This window comes from Lepus europaeus, chromosome 6 (genome assembly GCF_033115175.1).
Source record: "Lepus europaeus isolate LE1 chromosome 6, mLepTim1.pri, whole genome shotgun sequence".
Taxonomy (NCBI): Eukaryota; Metazoa; Chordata; class Mammalia; order Lagomorpha; family Leporidae; genus Lepus; species Lepus europaeus.
Window position 1 is genome coordinate 2,304,363 of NC_084832.1, and position 24,231 is coordinate 2,328,593.

Consider the following 24,231-nt stretch of genomic DNA (forward strand, 5'->3'; position numbering starts at 1 on the left):
GCGTCAGTCATCTACTGCACAGACGGCTAACACATACTTCAAAACTGCTAATAGATTTCAAACGTTCTCACGGCAGAGTATGTGACAGAACAGTTTTACTAATTGGCTTGATTTAATCACTCCACAACGTGTTCCTGTGTCACAGCACCACATTGTACTCCGTAATTATCTGTCAATGAATATGCTTTATATGAATGCGAATTATTGGTCTACATTTCATTCTCTAGTGAACTAGAAGACCGAAAAATTAACCCCAAATCCCCTGGAGTCAGAGCAGATTTCTATTCTGCACCACCTGGGTCTCTGGATGGCTGCCGCTCTCCCAGAGCACTTACAGAAATGAAAAGCAATGCTACAAGCAGGCAGCTTCAGTAAAGGCTGGTGTGCACGCAGCTGGGAAGATCAACTACGCGAGCGTGGCCCTGCCGATCGGGCAAACACACCTGCTCCACAAACGGCCTCCGGGCAAGGAGGGGCTCGTGTGCCTACTCCTCCTCGGCTCTCGGCAACCCTGCTCAGCTAAAACGTCCTGCCTGGCTCTGGACGCTCGGGCTTAGGCCGAAGAGCCCCGTGAGTATGAACGCATCGGCCACCATCACCTGCCAGGTCACCACCGAGAACCCCGTGTCCCTCGAGAACGGCTGATGCATCTGGGTGGAGGATGTGCCAGGAAACAGACATCTGGGAGACACGCACAGGCTGCTCCCCCTTCCAACTGTAAACTGGACCAGGCGCCAGCATGGAAACTCGACAAACTGAAGCACCTGCGCTTCCAACGTGGAAGTCCATCTCTCTGTCAACCTTCCAAAACCTGTGGTTCAGAACTGAGTACTACGTGTTACTAAATACTGAGAACAGTAGAGTTTTTTTCTTTTCAACAGAGCTAAGTCAACAATTTTGTTGCTAACACCCACCAAACCACATGCTATCAATCTGGGGCTACCTGAATGAAGCTGGCATCCGGGCGGGCAAACGGGACAGGTGTGGGGGCTCTAGCCGCACAGCCCGCTCCTGGGAGCCCGGCACTTCCTCTGTCGACAGCTCACCCGTGTCCGTGGTGTTCGGATGAGAACCCGTGCAGGCTGAAGGTCCGTGACCCTGTGAACGCAGGCACATGGCCACACCGCAGCACGCAGGAACCGGGCAGGAGAACTCCCCTGGTCTCTCCACGGCGGCCTCATCTGCCGACCGCCTGCCACTTCTCCTTCAATGAAACTCAACCTATCGTGATTCGTGTCCTCAATGTGGCCGTTCAGGTTGCTTTTCACATACAAACGGAGGGATACCAGCACTGCTGTGCCCAGTTCTCTTGTCCGAACCAGACAAAACAAAGACTCGCAAAGGACACGTGCAGAGCAGAAGACAGAGGGGCCTTGGAGGTCAGATGCACCCAAACTGCCCAGTATCCAGCAGCTTACAGCCCAGTGCCCAGTCCACAAAACAGATCCAAGCCGCGTAATGTTCCTTTGGGGCTGACTTTTCAAAGTCCTTTCCTAGTCGGAGCTCACCTGGGGACAACACCTGACGTCCACAGCGGATTAGCTGCATATGAATTAAAACAGCTAACACAGAGGCAGCCGTCAGGTCACCTCTCAGGACGCCGATGTCCCCTCCCAGAGCGCTGGCTGAGTCCTGGCTCACTCCAGGGGGCAGCTCAGGTACTCCTTGTGTCCCCCCCACCCACCTGGAGAGCCCGGTTGAGTTCCCAGCTCCTGGCTTTAGTCTGACCCAGACCCAGGTGTTCTGGGCATTTGGGGATGAACCAGCAGATGGCAAACCTCTACCTCTCTCTCTGCCTTTCAAACAAACAAGAAGTTCTAAAAAGAATAGCTAATCCAGTCACCATGAAGTCCAGTTCCTCTATTCCTAATATCAAGAAAATTTAAACCGGCATACACATGAAAATATACGTAACAAAAACAGGTTGCTACAAACACAACAGTCTAAGGTAACCCTGGACACGAGCACCCCGACATTTATGACAGGACAAAAACAAGTCCCGAATGGAAGCTGTTTCAGCTTTCACGTCCCTAATTTCCAAACGTCTCGCATCTCCCTCTCTGAATTCTGTGCAAGTGAAATGGAAAATCCTAGACCAACTTCCCAAGTCCCAGGCCTACACTGCTTCCTGCACCCTTGTGGGGGACCAGGTTCCCCCGAGCAGTGGCCCTCAGTGGGGGACAGCTTCCCCAGGGCCGTGGCCCTCACAGTGGGCACAGCTTCCCCCGGGCAGCGGCCAGGCCCTCAAGTTCTCCCGTGCAGTGGCCTGGTCCTCACACCCGGGCTCCCAAGGACACAGGGAGGAGCTGCAGCCTCCCCTCCCCCACACAGAATTCCCTCTCTCCAGGTCACTTCCAGAAAGTGACAACCTGAGATTTTGGAGTACTGTTTCCCTGTTTTTTCCATATTTATTGCCTCTTGGGTAAGTACGCGTTTTCAGGGCGATTCACACGAAGCTTGAAAAGCCGACGTTTACCGCTGCTGTAGTTTAAATTTACTGGAAGAGCCGGTAGCTCTTTAAAAATAGCACAAAGTCGTCATAACCGACTTTTCTCTTTAAAGGGAACTCTCCATGACTACAAGTTCAAGCTCCTTGCGTGGGTCGCGAACATTTCTCGCAGGCCCACTGCGTGCCAGGCCCCGCTCCGGATGCTGGGACGCGCTGTGCACCCCCTTCCAGAGCGTCTCCAAGTGCACCGGGAACCACGAAGCAGCCCACAGGAAAAACCAGGTGACCAGGGGAGAGCGGAGCCGGGGGCTCTAACGCACACTGACGCTGTGGCATGGTGCCAAAGCCACCATGGGCGCGGGTTCGAGTCCCGGCTGCTCCACTTCCGATCCAGGTCTCTGCTGTGGCCCGGGAAAGCAGTGGAGGATGGCCCCAGTGCTTGGGCCCTGCACCTGCGTGGGAGGCCCGCAGGAAGCTCCTCGCTCCTGGCTCCTGGCTCAGCCCAGCGCTGGCCGTGGCGGCCACCTGGGGAGCGAACCAGCGCCCTAGAAATAACCAACCTGCAGACCCGGCTGGGGGCCGCGGCAACGCGAGCCCCGCACGGATCCAGGGGGCTGACCGCAGCGCCAGGCACGGCAGCTACGGCGAACTGGCGCCCACACCACGGCGACGCCTCCCGGTCCCGCCCGCTCCCGCGCGGCCGCGCCCGGGGCCCGCGTCCCCTCCAGAACCCCGCGGCGGCCGCCCGCGCTCCCGCCCACCGGGGCCCCTCCGAGGACCCGCACACGCCCGGCGTGAGGGCGCGGGGGCGCAGCGGGCCCGAGACCCCCGCCCACCCAGCCAGCCCCGCACGCCGCCCCTGCGCGGAGCCCCGGCACCGCCCCACGCGCGGGCCCACGGCGCGCAGAAGGCTGCTCCCGCACCGCCCACGCCCGCGCCCGCCCACGCCCGCCCCCGCCCGCGCCGCCCCCGCGCTCACCTCCAGGCGCAGGGAGGCCCCGCAGCCGCGCAGGAACTCGCGGATGTTGCTCAGGCACTCGCTCTCGCTCCGCGGCTCCGGGAAGACCTGCAACACAGACACCGCGCTGACCGCGCCGCCAGGCCCCGCCGCCGCCGCCCCGCACCTCCCGCTTCCTCCCGGCTGCACCAACCCCGGCCCCTTCCCGCACCAGGAAGACGCGCGGGGCCGGAAGTGACGTCGTCAGGCCGCGCCCCTGCCAGCCCGCGCGCACCTCCTCTTCCGGCCGGCGCGGGTCAGCACCGCGCGGGCCCCGGCCCCGGCCCCGGCCCCGGCCCCGGACCCCGACCTCGGCCCCCGCACCCGGCCCCGGCCTCGCCCCCCGGACCCGGACCCCGGCCTCGCCACGCGGACCCGGGCCCCGGCCTCGCCCCCTGGTCCCGGATCCCGGCCTCGCCTCCCGGACCCGGACCCCGGGCTCGCCCCGCGCACCCGGACCCCGGCCTCGCCACGCGGACCCGGGCCCCGGCCTCGCCCCGCGGACACAGGCCTCGCGGACCCCGGCTTTGCCCCCCGGTCCCGGACCCCAGCCTCACCTCCTGGACCCAGATCCCGGCCTCGCCTCCAGGACCCGGACCCCGGGCTCGCCCCGCGCACCCGGACCCCGGCCTCACCACGCGGACCCAGGCCCCGGCCTCGCCCCGCGGACACAGGCCTCGCGGACCCCGGCTTTGCCCCCCGGTCCCGGACCCCAGCCTCACCTCCTGGACCCGGATCCCGGCCTCGCCTCCCGGACCCGGACCCCGGGCTCGCCCCGCGCACCCGGACCCCGGCCTTGCCACGCGGACCCGGGCCCCGGCCTCGCCCCGCGGACACAGGCCTCGCGGACCCCGGCTTTGCCCCCCGGTCCCGGACCCCAGCCTCACCTCCTGGACCCGGGCCCCGGCCTCGCCCCGCGGACACAGGCCTCCCGGACCCCGGCTTCGCCCCCCGGACCCGGACCCGGACCCGGACCCCGGCCTCGCCCCCTGGGCCCGGATCCCGGCCTCGCCTCCCGGACCCGGACCCCCGGCTCGCCCCGCGCACCCGGACCCCAGCCTCGCCCCGCGCACCCGGACCCCAGCCTCGCCACGCGGACCCGGACCCCGGCCTCGCCCCGCGGACACAGGCCTCGCGGACCCCGGCTTTGCCCCCCGGTCCCGGACCCCAGCCTCGCCCCCTGGACCCGGATCCCGGCCTCGCCGCCCGGACCCGGACCCCGGGCTCGCCCCGCGCACCCGGACCCCGGCCTCGCCACGCGGACCCGGGCCCCGGCCTCGCCCCGTGGACACAGGCCTCGCGGACCCCGGCTTTGCCCCCCGGTCCCGGACCCCAGCCTCGCCCCCTGGACCCGGATCCCGGCCTCGCCTCCCAGACCCGGACCCCGGGCTCGCCCCGCGCACCCGGACCCCAGCCTCGCCACGCGGACCCGGGCCCCGGCCTCGCCCCGCGGACACAGGCCTCCCGGACCCCGGCTTCGCCCCGCGCACCCGGACCCCAGCCTCGCCCCGCGCACCCGGACCCCAGCCTCGCCACGCGGACCCGGACCCCGGCCTCGCCCCGCGGACACAGGCCTCGCGGACCCCGGCTTTGCCTCCCGGACCCCGGCCCCAGCCTCGCCTCGCAGACGCCGGCCTCACGGACCCAGGACCCCAGCCTCACCTCGCGGACGCAGGCCTCACGGACCCCGGCGCCCAGCATCGCCCCGCGGACGCAGCCATGCGGCCGGCGCGCACACAGCCACCTCCTCTCGGCGCGTGGTCGTCGGCCCCGCAGACACAGCCCCACACACGCGGCCACCGGCTCCGCCCCGAGCCTGGACCTGGGCCTCACCCAGGTGGACGCAACACGGCCGGTGGGGGGGATACCCCGAGAGCTCGGCCTGGGCAGTTGGGCATCGCCCAAAGGGCTGGGCCAGACCCGCCGCGCTGAGGACGAGTGCAGGGGTCCTCCCAACGCTGTGGCTCTGCGGGACGAGCCACGTGAGCTCCGCACGCCGGGACCGAAGCGCGTAGTGGTCGTCTTCCCCAGCACCGGCCCTGTGCCCCCAGAACGGTGAGCGTGCCTGCGGGGCTGCACGCGTGAGCCGAGGAAGCGGGGACCACCCGAGGAGAAGCCCGGGAGATCGGGGCTGCCGGCCGTGTGCCCAGCCACGAAGAAGAGCGAGACTCCGCCAGGCCTCTGGGGAACATTGCGGGTCCATCTCCAACCGCGTGGGTCGCCGAGAATCCCATACAAGGCCCTGTGTTCGGAGACCCGGGGCTGTCTCGGATTGAAGCTCCCCCCTCCCGCCCCCCAAATGGAACAGTTGTCAGGACACAGTGCCACGCGTCTCCCTCCAAACAGCGGGTTTCTGGTCGGTGGGATCAGCTGCCTCCTGGTCCGTCTTGCTCCTCTCAGAAATTATGTACCAGACACGTAGCTCAAACCCGAACTCTTTCACCGTGGTTTTGCACAGTTGCAAAGTTAATTTCTGACATTCTCATAATGACACTTTAAAATAAAAATTACATCCTTTTTTTTAAATACACCCAATGGAATTAACCAAATACAGGTAATAGCTAGCCTCCAACTAAAAATTTTATAAACAAACTCTTCTTTAAAAGTCAGTCTTTTTTTTAATATTTATTTATTTATTTGAAAGAGTTACACAGAAAAGGGAGAGGCAGAGAGAGAGAGAGAGGTCTTCCATCCACTGGTTCACTCCCTAGATGGCCTCAACGGCTGGAGCTGCGCTGATCTAAAGCCAGGAGCCAGGAGCTTCTTCTGGGTCTCCCACGTGGGTACAGGAGCCCAAGCACTTGGGCCATCTTCTACTGCTTGCCCAGGCCATAGCAGAGAGCTGGATCAGAACTGGAGCAGCCCGGTCTGGAACTGGTGCCCATGTGGGATGCTGGCAGTTCAGGCCAGGGTGTTAACCCACTAAAAGTCAGTCTTTGAACTCATTTTCTTTCCACTTCCCCCACAGAACCGCATCCTAATGTAATTGTTCTTTGCGTGATGTCATTTTGCAAGGGACCCACAAATGCAGTCACCAGTCACAGCTTCCATCTGTGACCTCACCTGACTGACCTTGGGCAAGGCCATGCTGTTTTCTTGTTCTGCCTCTGTCAACACATGTCCTTTCCTCGCCCTATCTAGTGCCGTGTTCTTCACCTCTGGACCTTTTGTCGATGACTTTGCTGTGTTACATGGCCCCCAAGCGTAGTGCTGAAGTGCTGTCTAGAGGCCCCAAACAAGAACGTTGTGATGGGCCTCCCAGAGGAAACACGTGTGTGAGATCAGTGCTGTTGGCCGCGAGTTCCATGGAACGAGTCAACCTCAGATACATCCAGAAAAAGGAGGATGAGATCCGTCAACCTGTACGAGAGGCCGCTCCAGACAGTGCTACGGTCCCATCTACAGTGCGTGAAGAAGCTATGGAGAAGTGGAAAAACAACGGGATTCGTGGCTTTATGCGACGCTGACCAATTAAAGCACAGTCGACAGCACTGTCGTGAGGCTGAAAGCCAAAGAGATCTGCGGCCACGTTGCTCAGGTCAAGAACACGTGAAGCCCCTCTCAGCTAGTGCGGGCTGGCATGCGTGTGTCACATGTGGCACAGCATGAGCAATTCTGAACTCGCAAGCAAGGATGGTTCTGTTACCAAGAGGCCACAGAATTTTAGAAACACCTGCCGGGTGTTATACATGAAGAGGGCTATGTTGGAGAGCAGCTTGTTTCACAAAAATGTTGGTGAACAAACCTATGTAATGCAAATGGCTCCAAGACCAAGCCCAGCGCCAACGCCAAGGGTGACTGTAAGGGTAAACCCCTCCTGTTGTACACAGCCCCAAACCCCCTAGCCCTTACAGGGAAAACCTGAACTGTGTGCCAGTCCCCTGGGGGTGGGACACAGAAGCATGGGTGGGGTCTGAAATACTCTGGGGTCGGTCCCACAGCTGCTTCACCCAGAAGCTGAACGCTAGCCAGGGCAGAAACCTTGCCTTCAGGGTTTTATTAATTTTGGATAACACCCTGGTTCACTGCCATGAAGAACTAGTTCTCTCCATGCCTCCCAATACTGCGTCTCATCCAACCCCTCAATCAGGACGTAACCAAAGCTTTCAAGGCACACTGCACGGCACGGCTGTACAGTACGGCTTGTGAGGGCTTGAGGCCAACGAGGGGCCACCGCGGGAGACTCCTGGAGGTCAGCCAGCGTCCACGATGCTGCTGGTTATGTTGGCACGGCCTGGGACAGAACCAAGCAGGCTGCTGTCAGTGACCGCTGGGAGAGTGTGGCCAGAACGCGGGCAGTGTTGCGGGCCTTGCAGGTGTTACAGAGGACATGAAGAGCAGCATCCAATCCATAGTGTGTATCGCACAGCGCACACATGGAGACGGCTTCAGCGACATGGGGGAAGAAGATGTGGGGGCCGTCTCGGCAGAAAGGGCAGTAGAACCCACCAAGAAAGACCTGGGCCAGATGGCAGAACGGATAGGCGATGACAGGATAGTGACGACGGTCAGCCAAAGGCTCTAAGGGTTGTCCCTCTCACAGCAGCCAAAACATCAGAGTGGAATTCTGCCTGGGAAAGAACCTTCAGTGACGTGGAAGGATGTGGCCTGGGCTTGAACGCAGCCCCACGTGCAAGCGCTGACCTCCACTGACCCTTACTCTGACACTAAAGATCCGGCGAGGAGCCAGCCGGACAAGGCGGGGGCCACTTTCCTAGCAGACCTGAGAGGGAGTGGTGCTGGCACCGCAGCGAGCTGCAGAAGCCGAACTCTTGAGATACAACCGCCAGAGCCCGGCGTGCGGCCTTCACTACAGGGCCCCTGTGCGGTCAGCCCCCCAGCCCGCTTTGTTCTGGTCGGGAGGCCGCACACGTCCCACTGGCCGTGCACACAACCCAGCGCCAGCGCTGCGAGAGCTCACAGCAGCGTTTCTGTGAGCCTAAGCACAGTCTTGCCTCACGTCGTCAAGGCTGCCCTTGGACTTCCTCACTACGCCCCTTCCGTGTTGACAGGGTTGTGTGTGTTTATGCGAGTTCTGCATACGTGTGCTGTGTGTGTGAGCGACACGGGTGCCGTCACGGCAGAGTGCACTCATAACGGCGTGATGGAAACTGTGTTTTCTGAAGAAATACTGCACACAAGGATTGGTAACCTGTGTGTGTGTGTGTGCGTGTGTGTAATGAACTGTATTTAAGCAATACGCATGACACATGGTTAAGTATTGGCTGCTTGATGAAATACTGTGACCGAAGTCTTTCAGGAGACAAACCATCTGTCCTGTAAAACGAGGTTTGCAGTAACTGCAGGACATAACACCACGAGTCCCGGAAATCAACTCCACAGTTAAGATTGAGCCATAGGAATCTAATTCTTAGGGGTTTGCTTCTGAATTGCAGCAGTTACACAAACTATGGGAAAAACATGTTACAGTTTTGATAAGTAATTATTAAATACAAATGGCTGGCCGGCGCCGTGGCTTAACAGGCTGATCCTCCACCTTGCGGCGCCGGCACACCGGGTTCTAGTCCCGGTTGGGGCACCGGATTCTGTCCCGGTTGCCCCTCTTCCAGGCCAGCTCTCTGCTATGGCCCAGGAAGGCAGTGGAGGATGGCCCAAGTCCTTGGGCCCTGCACCTGCATGGGAGACCAGGAGAAGCACCTGGCTCCTGCCTTCAGATCAGCGAGATGCGCCGGCCACAGCGGCCATTGGAGGGTGAACCAACGGCAAAAAGGAAGACCTTTCTCTCTGTCTCTCTCTCACTGTCCACTCTGCCTGTCAAAAAAAAAAATACAAATGGCCAAAACTTTATTTGGAAATATCTATTTTAATGAAAAATATTAGAATTAAAATTAATTTATTTAACTTTAAATGTTAATTTAAAATATATTTAATTAAAATTGATATTAAATTAAAAATGTATTTATTTGAGAGGCCGAGACAGAGACAGCTCCCATTTGCTGGTTTACTCCCCAGATGACCACGACAGCCAAAGCAAGGCCAGGACTCCCTCTGGGTCTCCCCCGTGGGTGGCAGGGATCCAGGTACTTGGGCCATCAAGTGCTGCCTCCGTGGTCTGCATGAGCAGGAGGTTGGAGGCAGGAGCTGGAGCCCGGATCCAACCCAGATATTCTGATACAGGACGTTGGCCTCTTAATGCACACCGTAACCACCAGGCCAGGGGCCCGCCCTTCACCCTGAATGACTGACACTTCCTGCTAGAAGGAGATAGGCTCCGGCATCAACTGTATTTCTTTCTTTTTTCTTCTTTTTTTTTTTTTTTCTTTTGAAAGGCAGAGTTAGAGAGACAGAGAGAAAGATCTTCCTTCCATTGGTTCACCTCCCAAATGGCCGCTATGGCTGGCGCTGCGCTGATCCGAAGGTAGGAGCCAGGTGCTTCTCCTGGTCTCCCATGGGGTGCAGGGCCCAAGCACCTGGGCCATCCTCCACTGCACTCCTGGGCCACAGCAGAGAGCTGGCCTGGAAGAGGGGCAACAGGGACAAAATCCGGCACCCCAACCGGAACTAGAACCCGGTATGCCGGCGCCACAGGCAGAGGATTAGCCTATTGAGCCGCGGCGCCGGCCAACGGTATTTCTACCTTGGGGTTTACTTTATGCAAACACTGTTGATAAAATTTAGTACATGGAAATGGAGTTTGTCATGGTACAACCTAATTCTTTGAGGCCTTCTACACACTTTCTCATAAAGAAACCAATTTAAGTCATCAATTAACAACGTGATAGGTCTCCTGCAGTTTCTGGAAGAGCTAAGCAGTGGACACCCCTGAGGTGCACGGCCCGGGTCAGCAAGGCCGCTGGCTTCTCAGCATCGTGGGCACCTGTAATTCTTCACGTGTTACACGGCCTAGAGGTCCCGCCTCGCAGCTGAGCACCTCATGAAGACAGCAAAGGGGTGCGAGGCCGGCTTTCTGTGTCAAGTGGGAAGTGGGCAGGTGGACAGCCAAGCCAGCCCATGTCTTCCTGGACACAGGCATCTAGGCTGGGCAGTTTTCGGGAACTGCATTTGCAAGTTGTGAGTCCTGAACACCATCCTGTGAGGGCGTGTCCCTTGAAGTCTCCCCGCACAGAGCCACGTGCAGCCGGCTGCTTCGGGGAGCGCACCTGCTTGATACCTGTTATGTCCGAGAGTCTATGATGAGCAGCACCCAGTGTGTCACATGTGTCACCTGACAGGTCATCGACCCATGCCCTTATCTCCAATTTAAGGCTATCACCCGGCCTCTCTCACAGGCACTGGGAGGAACAAATGGGTAATTAATTTAAGTTTTTATTGTGCCTGGACTCCGTAGCAGGTCATGTTCTGAGACAAGGTCACTGCCTTCCAGGAGGTGGACAAGGTTTACCTGCTACATAGCAAGTGCGGCCCCCCCAGATGGACACGTGGGACCATGGAAGTACAGTGGAGCGACATGTACACGCTACAGACACAGGGCAGGATCAGAGGCCTGGCCAGTGCAAAAGGTGACGTCTGAGTTGGGCCTGGAGAGGTGAAGAGGCAGGAAGACCTGCACAATCGGAGGTGGACACTGTCGGATCCAAGGTGTTTTCAAGGATGGAGACGACTGATCATGGATGAAACAGCAGTAGGGAAGTACACTTGGGCAGTTCAAAGTCCACGTTCACACCTCGCCGGAGAAGCTGCACCGTGAGCTCAGGAAGACACGTTCCACATTACTAGTGCTCAGGGAACTGCAAATTCAAGCCACAGGTGACAATGCGCACACAGCAAAGTGGGTCACAAGGGAGGGGGCAGTGTCGAGTGTGGCAGGACAACATGCCAGGGACAAGGAGGGCACCGTGCTCACCGTCACCAGAGCACTCACAACCCAGCAGGGGCTCCCCCACTCCAGGCTCCAGAGGCGGTCAAAGGACCAGCACGTCCACCCAATTCACTTCCCAGAAACCTGTCCCAGATTTCCATCTAGGACTGTAATCAGGCAGAGGCCCTGAACGTCCCCAAACTACTAGGATTCTTCCGTGAAATAAGGCAGAAGACCGTTCCAGCTTAATCACAAAGCAACGTTAAGATCAGATTTCAGCTGTCTCCCTCCTCTTCAACGCACCACTGCCTCCGGACCGGGAGCCACCAAACGTGGCCGCGGTCTAAGCAAAGTGCCATTTCTCGGCTGGGGTTCGAATGTGCGTACGAGGTGTAAGCGTTAGTGCAAGAGGTGGAATAGGCGTTACCAGCCAGGCAAGCACACAGACACGGTGTTGCCTTAGCAGTTAGAATTAAGACCAGAAAATGGTCAAAGCTCACCACATCTTCCCTCCTCACGGAGCCTAGTCCCCAGAAATTCTTCATTACAGAGACAGCTCCCAACCCCTGGTTCACTCCCCATATGCCCACAATGGCCAGGGAGCAGGGGGCCAAAGCCAGGAGCTGGGAACTTAACCCAGGGCTCCCATGCGGGTGGCAAGAACGTAATTACTTGAACCATAACTGCTGCATTAGCAGGAAGCAGCATCAGCAGCCAGAGCTGGGGTTGGAATCCAAGTACAGCAACGTGAGATGCAGCCTCCCAGCTAGCATCTAACCCTCCGAGTGCCTGCCCCAGGGCCCCCAGAGGTGTGACTGGGTGTGTTGGAAGCACGGTCCAGGCATCGTGTGTCTGTGTGTGTGTGTGTCTGAATTCCCTCATCTGACACTGAATGTCATGCAGCTTTGGGAACCAAACATCAGAGTCTCCTGCTTCTGTTGGATTAAGGTGGAAACCACGCACTGGCTTTCTGGAAAGTTCCTGGGAGACACTGATGGTACCGGGACCATCCTTAGAGAACTAGCAGGACGTGCAGGCTGAACTCTGAGCGAGCAATGTCGCCTCCCCCTGGGCTGGCAGCAACAGCCTGTTCCTCTGGACCCTGCGGTTCTGTCTGCACGCCCACTGCGGGCACACCTCCCTGTCCACTGGGCACAGGCTCCCTCCCTGCAACCACAGGTGCCTCACGGGACACAGGAGGTCAGCAAGTGGGCACCAAACGGCCTGAACCACTGGGCTCCCTGATCTCACCTGCCGCAGGGCGAGAGAAAGAACCTTAGTGTTCTTTCAGAAAACATTTGAGGTAAGTCTGCTCCATTACAGGCGGGGAAATCAGGAGAGCAGAGACGTGGACCAGCCCTGAACCAGCCGGCTGACCTCGGGACTGCACGGGCCAGGCTCCCCTGGCCCTGACCTCGGGACTGCATGGGCCAGGCTCCCCCAGCCCTGGTTGCCAGGGGGTCCGGCCAACAGGAGGCCAGGCTCCCCCAGCCCTGGTTGCCAGGGGGTCCGGCCAACAGGAGGCCAGGCTCCCCCGGCCCTGGTTGCCAGGGGGTCCGGCCAACAGGAGGCCAGGCTCCCCCGGCCCTGGCTTCCAGGGGGTCCGGCCAACAGGAGGCCAGGCTCCCCCGGCCCTGGCTTCCAGGGGGTCCGGCCAACAGGAGGCCAGGCATGCAGAAGGAGCGCACAGCAGCTGCAGAGGTGCCATGCGTGTCTTGCCCCAGCTCTGCGCCCGGCTTCATCATGTTGGTGGTGTGAATTCAGCCACGGTGGAAACATCTACAGGCAAATCAGCAAACTACCACAGAGCGCTGGTGGCACGGGGTCCACGGAGGCGCCACTGCTCCGCCACTGTTCCTCCAGGCTGGGAGAAGCCACGGCGGCTCCAGCTGCCCCCACACCCTGCAGAGGGTGTCCTTCCTCCACGCCGCCCTGCCCTGGCTTTCTCAAAGCCTCTCCCCCACCTCTGTTTGGGGAGCCGTGTGTTTTCCACTGGAACCCTCACCCCGAGAGCCGGCAGCTCAACGCAGAGCACAGCAAAGGCCAGGGATGGGAACAAGTTAGAGAAGAGACCGATGACTCCCAGCACTGCCACAGGGCAAGCCACCAGCACACCGCCGCCGCCGAAGACGCAGCTTCCTACCATCTCCGGGGAGGGCGCGGCGTGGGAACAGCACAGACAATGTCGATCCTGCTTCTTTAGAAGAAAATTAAGTGTGTGGGAACATTTGGAAATGCAGGCAGTATCTCTCCAAGTCTGTGCTGGCAACGGGGGCTGCGTCCAGGGAGGCCAGACAGGGCCTGGAGTGCAGGGCAGCAAGGGAACCCTTAGGCGCCTGCACCATGCACATCGTAAAAATCCCGCAGTCACAGGACAGCCTCTGGGAGCAGTGCTTGGGGACCATCTCCAAGGACCAGCCGCACGCACGCTGGGGTGCTCAGAGGACTGGGGTCCAGCGCTGCCTCCCTGATGCAGGAAGCTGGAGTCAGACCCGGGACGCAAACCCATCCAATGTGGGACGCGGGTGTCCAGCAGTGTCTGCACCGCTGTGCCGAGGGCCCCGCGCCCTCGCCTGGTTTTCAGTTGCGTGGAAACCACTGGTTTATTCTATTTAGACAGCAGCTGTCTCTTGTTCACTCTGCTATACCCTCTGGTCACTCTGGTAAGTGATGCTAACTGGGGCAGAAACACGAGGGAACGGGGCTCACTTACACTGAGGACGGATCAACCAGAACCTCCAGACTGACCCACTGGAAGACAAATGCCGCAAGCAGAAGTGCCAAGGGTTCGGATGCTAATGCACAAGGTAACAGGTGGCCAAGTACCCAAGTAATCTGTTGAAAACAACTTAAATAAAGCATGTTTCGCTTTTGCTTTCCTGCAACGTACCCCAGAGCACAGCTCCCCGTGGGATGCTCCAGTCTCCAGGGACCCCGAGTTTTCCACGAGTATGAAACTGGACATGTTTAAAGAGTAAAAACAAGCACAAATGTCCCAAACCTCTAGTTCCCAGCCCAAATCCAGATACACCAGGAGAGCGTCAACGAGACTGTGGTTCTTAAATTAACTCACGCATCCCCTGAGGCCTGGTTCCCACAAACCCCAGAAGCACGTTATGTCCCTCGGAGCTGGGGACAAGCGTCCCAAACTCATGCCAACGCCAAAAAAGGCTGTATTAGAAATGTTTACAGATAAAACATTCATCCGATGTATCTGGAAATAAACTTCTCCCCGGGGCACATTTGTTCTCCCGGTGACATCAGATGAGAATGTCGGCAAGGTGTCTGTCAGTTGTCAAGGGAGAGCCATCCGGGACACAGAGGTGCTGGCCACAGCTCAGGGTCGGTCTGCGGTGACGGACACAGGAAGCAGGTGTGGCCAGGAGGAGCCACTGCTGGCCTCCTGACCGTTCCTCACTGAATGCCACTTCTCGTGGCTTGGTACAAATTCGTGACAAGCCTCACTGAGTCTTGTGGTCCAGGATTTTCCTCAAAAACGTGCACCTGCCACACGCATCGATCCTGTCCTCTGCGCTCCTCCTCACGCCTGTGTCGGGAGCGGTGGCGTGGCATCTTCTAGCCCGAGCCACAGCCCTCGTGGCTCTTGGCTCCCGCTCCTGTGCTGATCCTAACTGCCGGCCCCACCTGCTCCCTGGGCGAAGCAGCATACACGGCACGCGGCGGCAACATCGCTGCCCATTGTCCACCGCTGAGAGGCTGTGGGAGAAGACCCGTGGTTTCTAGGGGAAAGTGCTGATGGAGCCAAAGTGGACAGTCGCGGGGCTCCCTGGTGGTCACAGTCAGGCCAGGGCGCTCAGAGCCCTCCCCTCTGCGGCCACATGCAGCCTGCTGGCTACTGGGACAGCCCTCGGATCTGCCTGTGCCTAACCAACAAGCACCTCTCCCTGCAGTCCCTGGCGGCACACGGGAAGCCCAGAGGGCTCTGGCGGCCGCCCTGTCTCCTCACACCACCTCAGCGACTCCGAGGGACGCCCCTCCTGCCACTCAAGTCACGCCTGGCGCTGTCTGGCCAAGAAGCTGTACTGATGGCAAGTGACAGCCTTGGAGCCACACTAGAGAAGCTGGACCGCTTAGGGGAAAATTCTATCATTATTGTTGTTATTATTATTATTATTATTATTTGAGAGGCAGAGTTAGAGGAGGAGAGAGGGAGAGATCTTCCATCCACTTGGGGTTCACCCCCCAAAATGGTAGCGAAAAACAGGGCTGGGCCAGGCCAAAGCCAGGAGCCTGGGGCCAGGAGCTTCCTCCGGGTCTCCCACGTGAGTGCAGGGGCCCAAGGACCTGGGCCATCTTCTGCAGCTTTCCCAGGTGCATTGGCAGGGAGCTGGATCTGAAGTGGAGCAGCCAGGACTTGAACTGGCACCCTTATGGGATGCTGGCACTGCAGACTACAACTTGAACCCAGTGAGCCACAGTGCCGACATGAAAAATTCTGTCTTAATCCACGCATTAACACGTGGAAGACTTGAAGGTGCACAGGGAACACTGGCTCTTTTGGGAAAGGCGATGAGGCAGCAGGAGGGAACCTGTCACACAGAGAGAGTCAGACAGACGGGGACTGGAGACAGCTGAGGACGCTCATGGCCAAGTGCATGGCTACACACAGCAGCGAGGCCCTGGCCGGGGAAGAGGGGACGGGACACTGCAGCTGTGACAGCCTCTCGCGAGAAGCCCTGGGCCAGCTGGGACTTTCACAGACTCTGGGAGTAAGAAAAGGGGCAGAAGGGATCCTTATCGCCCGAAAGTCAGACCTTGGCCGAGTGCGGGTGAGACAGAGGTCAGAGCTAAGGTGGATGCGTGTGGCAGCCTGCACGTGCAAACCTGCATCTCCAAAATCCCTTAGCAGAACTGACTCCGCTGAAGGAGAGACTGCTACATTTAGGGACTGCACTGGCTCACTGAAACATCTCATCGCATTTGCAATTCACCTGCCTCCCCGCCCGTCTGTCCAGCGCCCTGCAGAGCTCCTGGGTCACTCAGGAAAAGCCAGGGGCCTCTGGGAGACAAAGAAGATGAGTATTTGCAAGATACACATCCAATCAAGAACTCACGTAAGCAAACAAAGAACTGAAAACTCAGCAATTGCAAAACAACCCTGTTTGAAAAGTGGGCAAGAGATCTAAACAGGGGGCCGGCATTGTGGTGTAACAGGTTAAGCCACCGACTGCAGCACTGGCATCCCATATGGGCACCGGTTCGAGTCCTGGCTGCTCCACTTCCCATCCAGCTCTCTGCTGTGGCCTGGGAAAGCAGTAGACGATGGCCCAAGTCCTTGGACCCCTGCACCCACGTGGGAGACCCAGAAGAAGCACTCTTTCAAATGAATAAATAAATATTTAAAAAAAAAAGAGAGAGAGATCTAAACAGACCACCTTTCAAAGAAGACACACAGAGGTGTGCGCTTCTAAAAAGACGCTCCACCCCACACGTCACTGGGCAGCCATGGCCACCAGTACCCAGCGATCGGGGCGGCCAGCACCCAGAACCCCGACGCCACCATGCTGGGGAGGAGTGGAGTGGCGGCAAGTCCCGTCCACTGCCCGAGGGCACGCGCACGGGCAGAGCTGGGAGACAGTGTCATCGCCCTTCCCAGCCAAACACAGTCTTCCCACGCCCGCCAGCAGTGTTGCTTCTCGGTATCTACCCGAACCTCAGTCCACTCCAGAGATGTTTACGGCGGCTTCTTTCGGAGCTGTCGACACATGGAAGCAGCCAAGCTGTGCTCCCATCGGTGAACGCCTGAACAAACCGCAGTGCGTCACACAGTAGGGTCTTCAATGGGCAACTGGAGAAAGTACACCCTGTGTGACTGCAGCCGCGGCTCCCAGACAACTCCGTGACTGCGGCCGCTGAGGACAGGGGAGACGGCTGGCGGGGACAGGGGAGACGGCTGGCGGGGCAGAGGGCCTGAGGGGGTGCAGGGCCCCCGGCGACGCTATGATGTGGATACCAGTCGTCTTCAGTGTGTCAGAACCCAAAGCACCCCAGCGTGACCGTGGGCGAGAGCTAATAATTGCTCTGGTGTGAATGCCCCCTCCCAAAGCCACGTTGAAATTTAAGTGCCACTGTGACACCCCTGCCCGTCGCTGGGATTCGGGGAATGAGCCAGCAAGTGGGAGCAAGCCTGCTCGCTCTCACACTTTTAAAAAGTGTTTTTAAAGGATACAGGAGGGGGCTGGCACTGTGGTGTAGAGGGTAAAGCCTCCACCTGCAGTGCCAGCATCCCTATGGGCGCCGGTTCGAGACCCGGCTGCTCTACTTCAGATCCAGCTCTCTGCTGTGGTCTGGGAAAGCAGTAGAAGATGGCCCAAGTGCTTGGGCCCCTGCACCCACGTGGGAGACCTGGAAGAAGCTCCTGGCTCCTGGCTTCGCATCAGCGCAACTCTGGCCGTTGTGGCCAATTGGGGAGCAAACCAGTGGATGGAAGACCTCTCTCTCTCTCTCTCTCTGTGTCTGCCTCTTCTCTCTCTGTGTAACTCTGCCTTTCAAATAAATAAATAAATCTGTTTAAAAAATAAAAGGGCTACAGGAAACTTGGGAGGATGAAGGGAAAGCATACGGAAACCCCTTTTTTGTTCAGTTTTTCCAGGGATCCAAAACCGCTCTAAAAAACCATCTGATACTAACAATGAAAAGCCGAAGTCCTGACACTCAGGACGCGGCCCTGCAGTCTGCTCCCTTGTCCCCTCCGTGGCCACCTCGGCTGACTGTTCTCTTGTCCACCCTGATCCCACTGTCCTGGGACCCTCCCCCTCCACCCAGACTCCATCCGGAGGACCCCCCTTGTCCCACCTGGCTCCACCATCCTGGGCCTTGCTCCCGCCTCAGGACATTTGCACGGGCCATTCCCTCCCCCTTCCTTCTCGCTCAGTCACCATCAAGTCTGCTCAGGCGTCTCTCTGTACTAACACTCACCCTGACTGCAATCCTGCCCTAGCTGCGGGCACGGCCCACGCCCCGCCCTGCACCACTCGCTCCACGTGCAGAGTGCATGTCTGCCGGCCAGCTGGTCTACCTCAACACAGGGCTGGGCGGGGACGGCACGTGTATTATGTGTTCTGTGAATTAATGACGTGAGGACCTGTGTCTGTGACGATTTTAAAGTCCCACGATTTTAAAGTACCCACATGAGTACAGCTAAAGAGTGAAGGTGAGTGCCACTGATGGGAGGCCTGGAGTCAAAGCGCCCCTGCCTGCCCCCACCCCGTGACACTTTCAAATAAACAAATATTTCAAAAACTACATAAAGTAATTTTAAAGGGAGGGTGCTGGTGCTGTGGCACAGTGGGTTAAGCTGCCGCCTGCAACACCGGCATCCGATGTGGGCACCAGTTTGAGTCCAGGCTGCTCCACTTCCTGTCCAGCTCCCTGCTCATGTGCCTGGGAAGGCAGTGGAAGACGGCTCCAGTCCTTAAGCTTCTGCACCTAGCCTGGAGTCCCTGGCTCCTGGCTTCAACCCGGCCCAGCCTGGCCATTCCAGGACTGAACCAGCGCCTGGAAGATCTTTCGCTGTCTCTCCCTCTCTTTGTAACCCTGGCTTTCAAATAAATAAATCTTTCCAAAAAAAAAAAAAAAAAAAAGCAACATGCCATCAAATGACACTTGACAGCACGCCTGTGCTCTTCAGCCGTTCCACTGTGCGAACCTCGGACTGAGACTGCGCGACACGGCTGAGTGACGGACTCGTGGGAAAACCATCGCACATGCAGCAGGCCACGTGGGTCTGAGGTGAGGATCGATCACTGACGTCAGGAACCACCGGCAAACAGCTTGAGAACAGAACCAGCCGGCAAAATGCCGCTCAGCTCTGCCCCGGAACCACACTCCCTCCCTGTGGTGCGGTCCCGGCCAGGGCCACCGCCTGCCTGCTGCCCTGCCCTCTCCTGGAACTGCCGTTCCCGGCGGCCAGGCTGTTTGCTGTGCGCCCGCACCAGGGCCCGGGTTCAGTGAACACTGCCGAGAGGGGCCCTGGTTACGCCTCTGATCCCCCAGTGGCTAAGGAGCAGACCCTGGCCCCAGCTGAGCTCGCTCACCAGCTGGCCGGCTCCCATCACCTGCACTCCAGATGGCCACCCGCAGGACCTGCCTGTGTGTGCAGCTGCCTCTCAGCTCCACAGGGGCCAGAACGAGCTGCTGATGACCTCACGTACGTTCTGTCCCTTCGGGGATGAGAGGGAGACACCGGCACAGGGAGAGACAGAGAGGGAAGAGAGCTGCTCACGTCGCCGTCACCATCTGCACCTGTCACCCCAGGCAGCCCTCTCACCCTGCGCCCACCCCTCCCACTGCTGCTTACCCTGAGTGACCTGCACGGGTGGACGTGGCCCCTCTGTCACCCCCACTGTGCCCTGAGCCATCTGCGGGGCAACGCACGTGGCTCCCTCTGTCACCCCCACTGTGCCCTGAGCCACCCGCGGGGCGATGCACGTGGCTCCCTCTGTCACCCCCACTGTGCCCTGAGCCACCCGCGGGGCGATGCACATGGCTCCCTCTGTCACCCTCACTATACCCTGAGCCATCTGCGGGGTAATGCACGTGGCCCCTCTGTCACCCCCACTGTGCCCTGAGCCGTACACGGGGTAATGCACATGGCTCCCTCTGTCACCCTCACTATACCCTGAGCCATCTGCAGGGTAATGCACGTGGCCCCTCTGTCACCCCCACTGTGCCCTGAGCCACCCGCGGGGTGATGCATGTGGCCCCTCTGCAACCCCCACTGCACCCTGAGCCACCAGCGGGGCGATGCACGTGGCCCCTCTGTCACCCCCACTGTGCCCTGAGCCACCCGCAGGGCGATGCACGTGGCCCCTCTGTCACCCCCACTGTGCCCTGAGCCACCCGCGGGGTGATGCATGTGGCCCCTCTGCAACCCCCACTGCACCCTGAGCCACCAGCGGGGCGATGCACGTGGCCCCCTCTGTCACCCCCACTGTGCCCTGAGCCACCCGCAGGGCGATGCACGTGGCCCCTCTGTCACCCCCACTGTGCCCTGAGCCACCCGCGGGGCGATGCACGTGGCCCCTCTGTCACCCCCACTGTGCCCTGAGCCACCCGCGGGGCGATGCACGTGGCCCCCTCTGTCACCCCCACTGTGCCCTGAGCCACCCACGGGGCAACGCACGTGGCCCCTTCTCTCACCCCCACCATACCCTGAGCCACCCGCAGGGCGATGCACGTGGCCCCTCTGTCACCCGCACCGTACCCTGAGCCATCCGGCGGGTGTCAGAGAACATAAGGACCCCAAGCACCGCGTCCCTAGGAGCAGCGTGGGGATGGGCGATGGCCCCAAGCAGGGCGAGTGGCAGGTGCCAGTGTGTCCCGAGACTGGCACCCAGGCCCTCCCTGGGGCTGCTCCCAGGACTCGGAGTCACGCAGCCGGCCTGGTCCGTGCTTCCCTTCCAGGCTGTGCTGTGAAGAGAGCGCCCTGGAACAGCACCTGCTTGGTCACCGGGAGTCTCCTGAGACCCTCCCGGCCCGCAGGAAATACCCGAAGCTGCCTCCTCGATCCGTCGTTCCTCACACTGTTGGAGCCTCCTGCTCTTGGACTTGTAGCAGAGATGATGTTTCTCTTCTGTTCACTGAAGATGCACAGAAACAAACCGAGAAACCGGGATCCATTTGAGAAAAACTCGGAGTCCCCTTCCCACCCAAGCAGGATTTTTAAAAATATTTGTATTTATTTATGTTCCCTATTTATTGATTTGTAAGGCAGAATGACAGAGAGAGGAGAGGAGAGGAGAGGGGAGGGGAGGGGAGGGGAGGGGAGGGGAGGGGAGGGGAGGGGAGAGGGAATCGTCTATCGCTGGTTCACTCCTCAAATGGCCAGGCTGAAGCCAGCAGCCAGAACTCCATCCAGGTCTCCCACACGGGTGGTAGGGACCCAAGCCCTTGGGCCATCAGCACTGCCTCCCTCGCACATGAGCAGGGGGCTGGACCGGAAGCAGAGCCGCCCGGGTCGGAACCAGCACCTCAGCACCTGCTCCACGTGGGAGCTCTTTGTGCCCGTCTACCCCCACGCTGAACGGCGCCGGGAGCCCCGGGAAGCAGCCCGGGCAGTCTGCCCCGCACTTCAAGGGAAGCTGGCCGGCGTGTGGGCACACCCCACGGGGAACCACTGCCCGCACGGCCAAGGCGCGGCCCCGGCTGAGCAGAGCTCGGTGTCCAGAGCGTGGGCAATGCTCCGGCGACGTCCCGCTCAGAGGTCAGCTCTGTGTGGGGGTCCCAGGGACCAGCAGAGCCAGCCTCACCTGACACTGTCAGAAATCCTCAACCCTGGGGCAGTGGGCAGGGCCTGCTTGGGGTGCCCACATCCCATAACAGAGTGCCTGGGCTCGGGTCCTGCCTCGGCGTCTAACCCAGCTTCCTGAGCGCCCTGGGAGGCGGCAGGGGACGGCTCAAGTCCTTGGGTTCCTGTTGCCCTCGTGGGAGACCTGGGCTGAGGTTCGGGGCTCCTGGCTTCAGCCTGGCTCAGCCCTGGCTGTTGTAGGCATCTGGGGAGTGAGCCAGTGGATACATGATTTCTCTCAATTCTTTTTTTTTTTAAAAGATTTATTTATTTATTTGAGAGGTAGAGTTACAGACAGTGAGAAGGAAAGACAGAGAGAAAGGTCTTCCGTCCGCTGGTTCACTCTCCAAATGGCCACAACTGTGCCAATCTGAAGCCAGGAGCCAGGAGCCTCCTCCGGGTCTCCCACACGGGTGCAGGGTCCCAAGGATCTGGGCCATCCTCTACTGCTTTCCCAGGCCACAGCAGAGAGCTGGATGGGAAGAGGAGCAGCTGGGACTAGAACCGGCGCCCATATGGGATGCAGGCGCTGCAGGCGGAGGATTAACCCACTGCACCGGCCCCATCTCTTAATCCTCCCCTCCCCTTCTCTCCTTTCCCCTCCCCTCCCCTCCCCTCCCCTCCCCTCCCCTCCCCTCCCCTCCTCTCTCTCTCTCTCTCTCTCTCTCTCTCTCATAAATTATAAAGTAGGGAAGGGAGGAAAGGAAAGGGAAGAATTAATTCCCAAAGCAGGCCGGCGCCATGGCTCAGTAGGCTAATCCTCCGCCTTGCGGCGCCGGCACACCGGGTTCTAGTCCCGGTCGGGGCACCGATCCTGTCCCGGTTGCCCCTCTTCCAGGCCAGCTCTCTGCTGTGGCCAGGGAGTGCAGTGGAGGATGGCCCAAGTGCTTGGGCCCTGCACCCGCATGGGAGACCAGGAGAAGCACCTGGCTCCTGCCATCGGATCAGCGCGGTGCGCCAGCCACAGCGAGCCTACCGCAGCGGCCATTGGAGGGTGAACCAACAGCAAAAAGGAAGACCTTTCTCTCTGTCTCCCTCTACTGTCCACTCTGCCTGTCAAAAAAAAAAAAGAAAAGAAAAAGAAAAAGAAATTCCCAAAGCAGCCTAGCCCTACTAAATCAGAAACTCTGGGGTACACTCCAACAGCCTGTATTGTCCCAAGTCCTCCTGCCGATTCTGATACACACTCAAACCCAAGACCCACACAGCCAGCTAACCAAACCCTCACAAGACAAAGGACCATCGTGACCTGGAAACAACCTGAAACGCAGGCGTGACGGGCCCTGACGTCAGTCACCTCGCCAGCATCGGTGCACGTGCAGACAGAGCTGAGCCGCGAGCTTTAATGCCCCAAATTGCCATCAGTAACACCCAGCAACACTGCTGCATCGACCACAGTCACTGAGAAGGAAGGCCCCCAATCCCGCCCGCATCTCCTCCCTTCACTCCCGACCTGTGACACACGCCGAGCCCCTCCCAGGCAGGAGATGCAAACCTAGGAGAGACGCCGCGCACGCTCCTCACCCCGGCACCCTGGAATGCCTTCACGACACCCAAGCTGGACGTGTGTCCACGGGGAGACGCAGCGGGGCGTGCATTCTGGGCAGCACGCCCGTCCTTACCTTGAAAGCCCCGCAGATGAATGAAAGGGGGAGGAGACACACAGAGCCGAGAACCTGGAAATTCTCCGGTGGCCACTGCTGCGGCCGAGCCCCGGGGATCGGTCTGCCACGCTGAGCTCACAGCCTTCACGAATGAGCGGCCCACGAGACCCATGCCACCTGCCCCGGTGGCCCTTGGCACACTCCATGTCACCATTCCCCCTCCCGTGCCAGCCAGGTCTCTGCAGCTCCCGCCCGCCCCTAGCCTCGCAAGGCCCCTCTGTCCACAGCGCAGGACACCCCTCGCCTGGTCTCAGCTGCTCACCCCCAACGGCTCAGGCCTCCCTAAGCCCTCACTGGCCCAGCAGCCAAGGGCCAGTTGGGTTCCTCTGCCTGGGCTGGAATAACAGCCAATTCCCGCAGTCTCTCTCGTCGTATTCTCCCCGTGAGAGTAGGCCAGTCTGGTTAAGTCTCCAGAGCTGCCACAACTTGGGGAAGACGGTGGGCAGCCTGCCATGAGCTAGCGGAAGGACACTGGGCTGTGTGTTGTAGTGCAGTGGTTAGACCACCCCTTGGGACGCCAGCCTCCCATGTCGCAGCCCCACCTTCCCACCAATGCACACCTGGGTGGCAGCAGGCAATGGCTCAAGCACTTGGCCCCTGCCACCCACCTGGGCCGTCTGGATTGAGCTCCAGGACCCTGGTTTCAGCCTGGTCCGGCCGTGGTGGCTGTGTGCTGTCGGAGAGTGAACCAGCAGACGGGAGAGCTTTCTCTATCATTCTCTCCATGTCATTCTGCCTTTCAATTAAATATTAATAAACTTTTTTTAATGTAGGGACACCATTTACCTTTGCATATCAAAACCCTATACGTGTCTTCTGTTAGGTTCAAACGCACGGTCGGCCAGTACAAGGAAGCGAAGCCCCACTACATGCAGCAACATAAGTGCGCACAGGTGGAGACTGTCACGGGACACGCGTCACGTGTCAGCTTGGTACAACTGCTTATATGCAAGGGCTCTGGTGTAAGCGCACCCTCAGGAAACCACCGCGGGGACCAGGTAACGGCCACACCCACTGCCCCGAAGGTCCCCT

The 24,231-nt window shown here is 59.5% G+C and overlaps 1 protein-coding gene across 1 annotated transcript in view; it reads right to left on the reverse strand.

The window, feature by feature from the left end:
* ARHGEF7 (Rho guanine nucleotide exchange factor 7) overlaps positions 1–24,231 on the reverse strand; it is a 178,896-nt gene that overhangs the window by 139,086 nt on the left and 15,579 nt on the right. Inside the window, exon 2 of the mRNA XM_062193930.1 lies at positions 3,429–3,515. Coding sequence (XP_062049914.1) covers positions 3,429–3,515 — 87 coding nt within the window. The remainder of the gene's footprint in view (positions 1–3,428; positions 3,516–24,231) is intronic.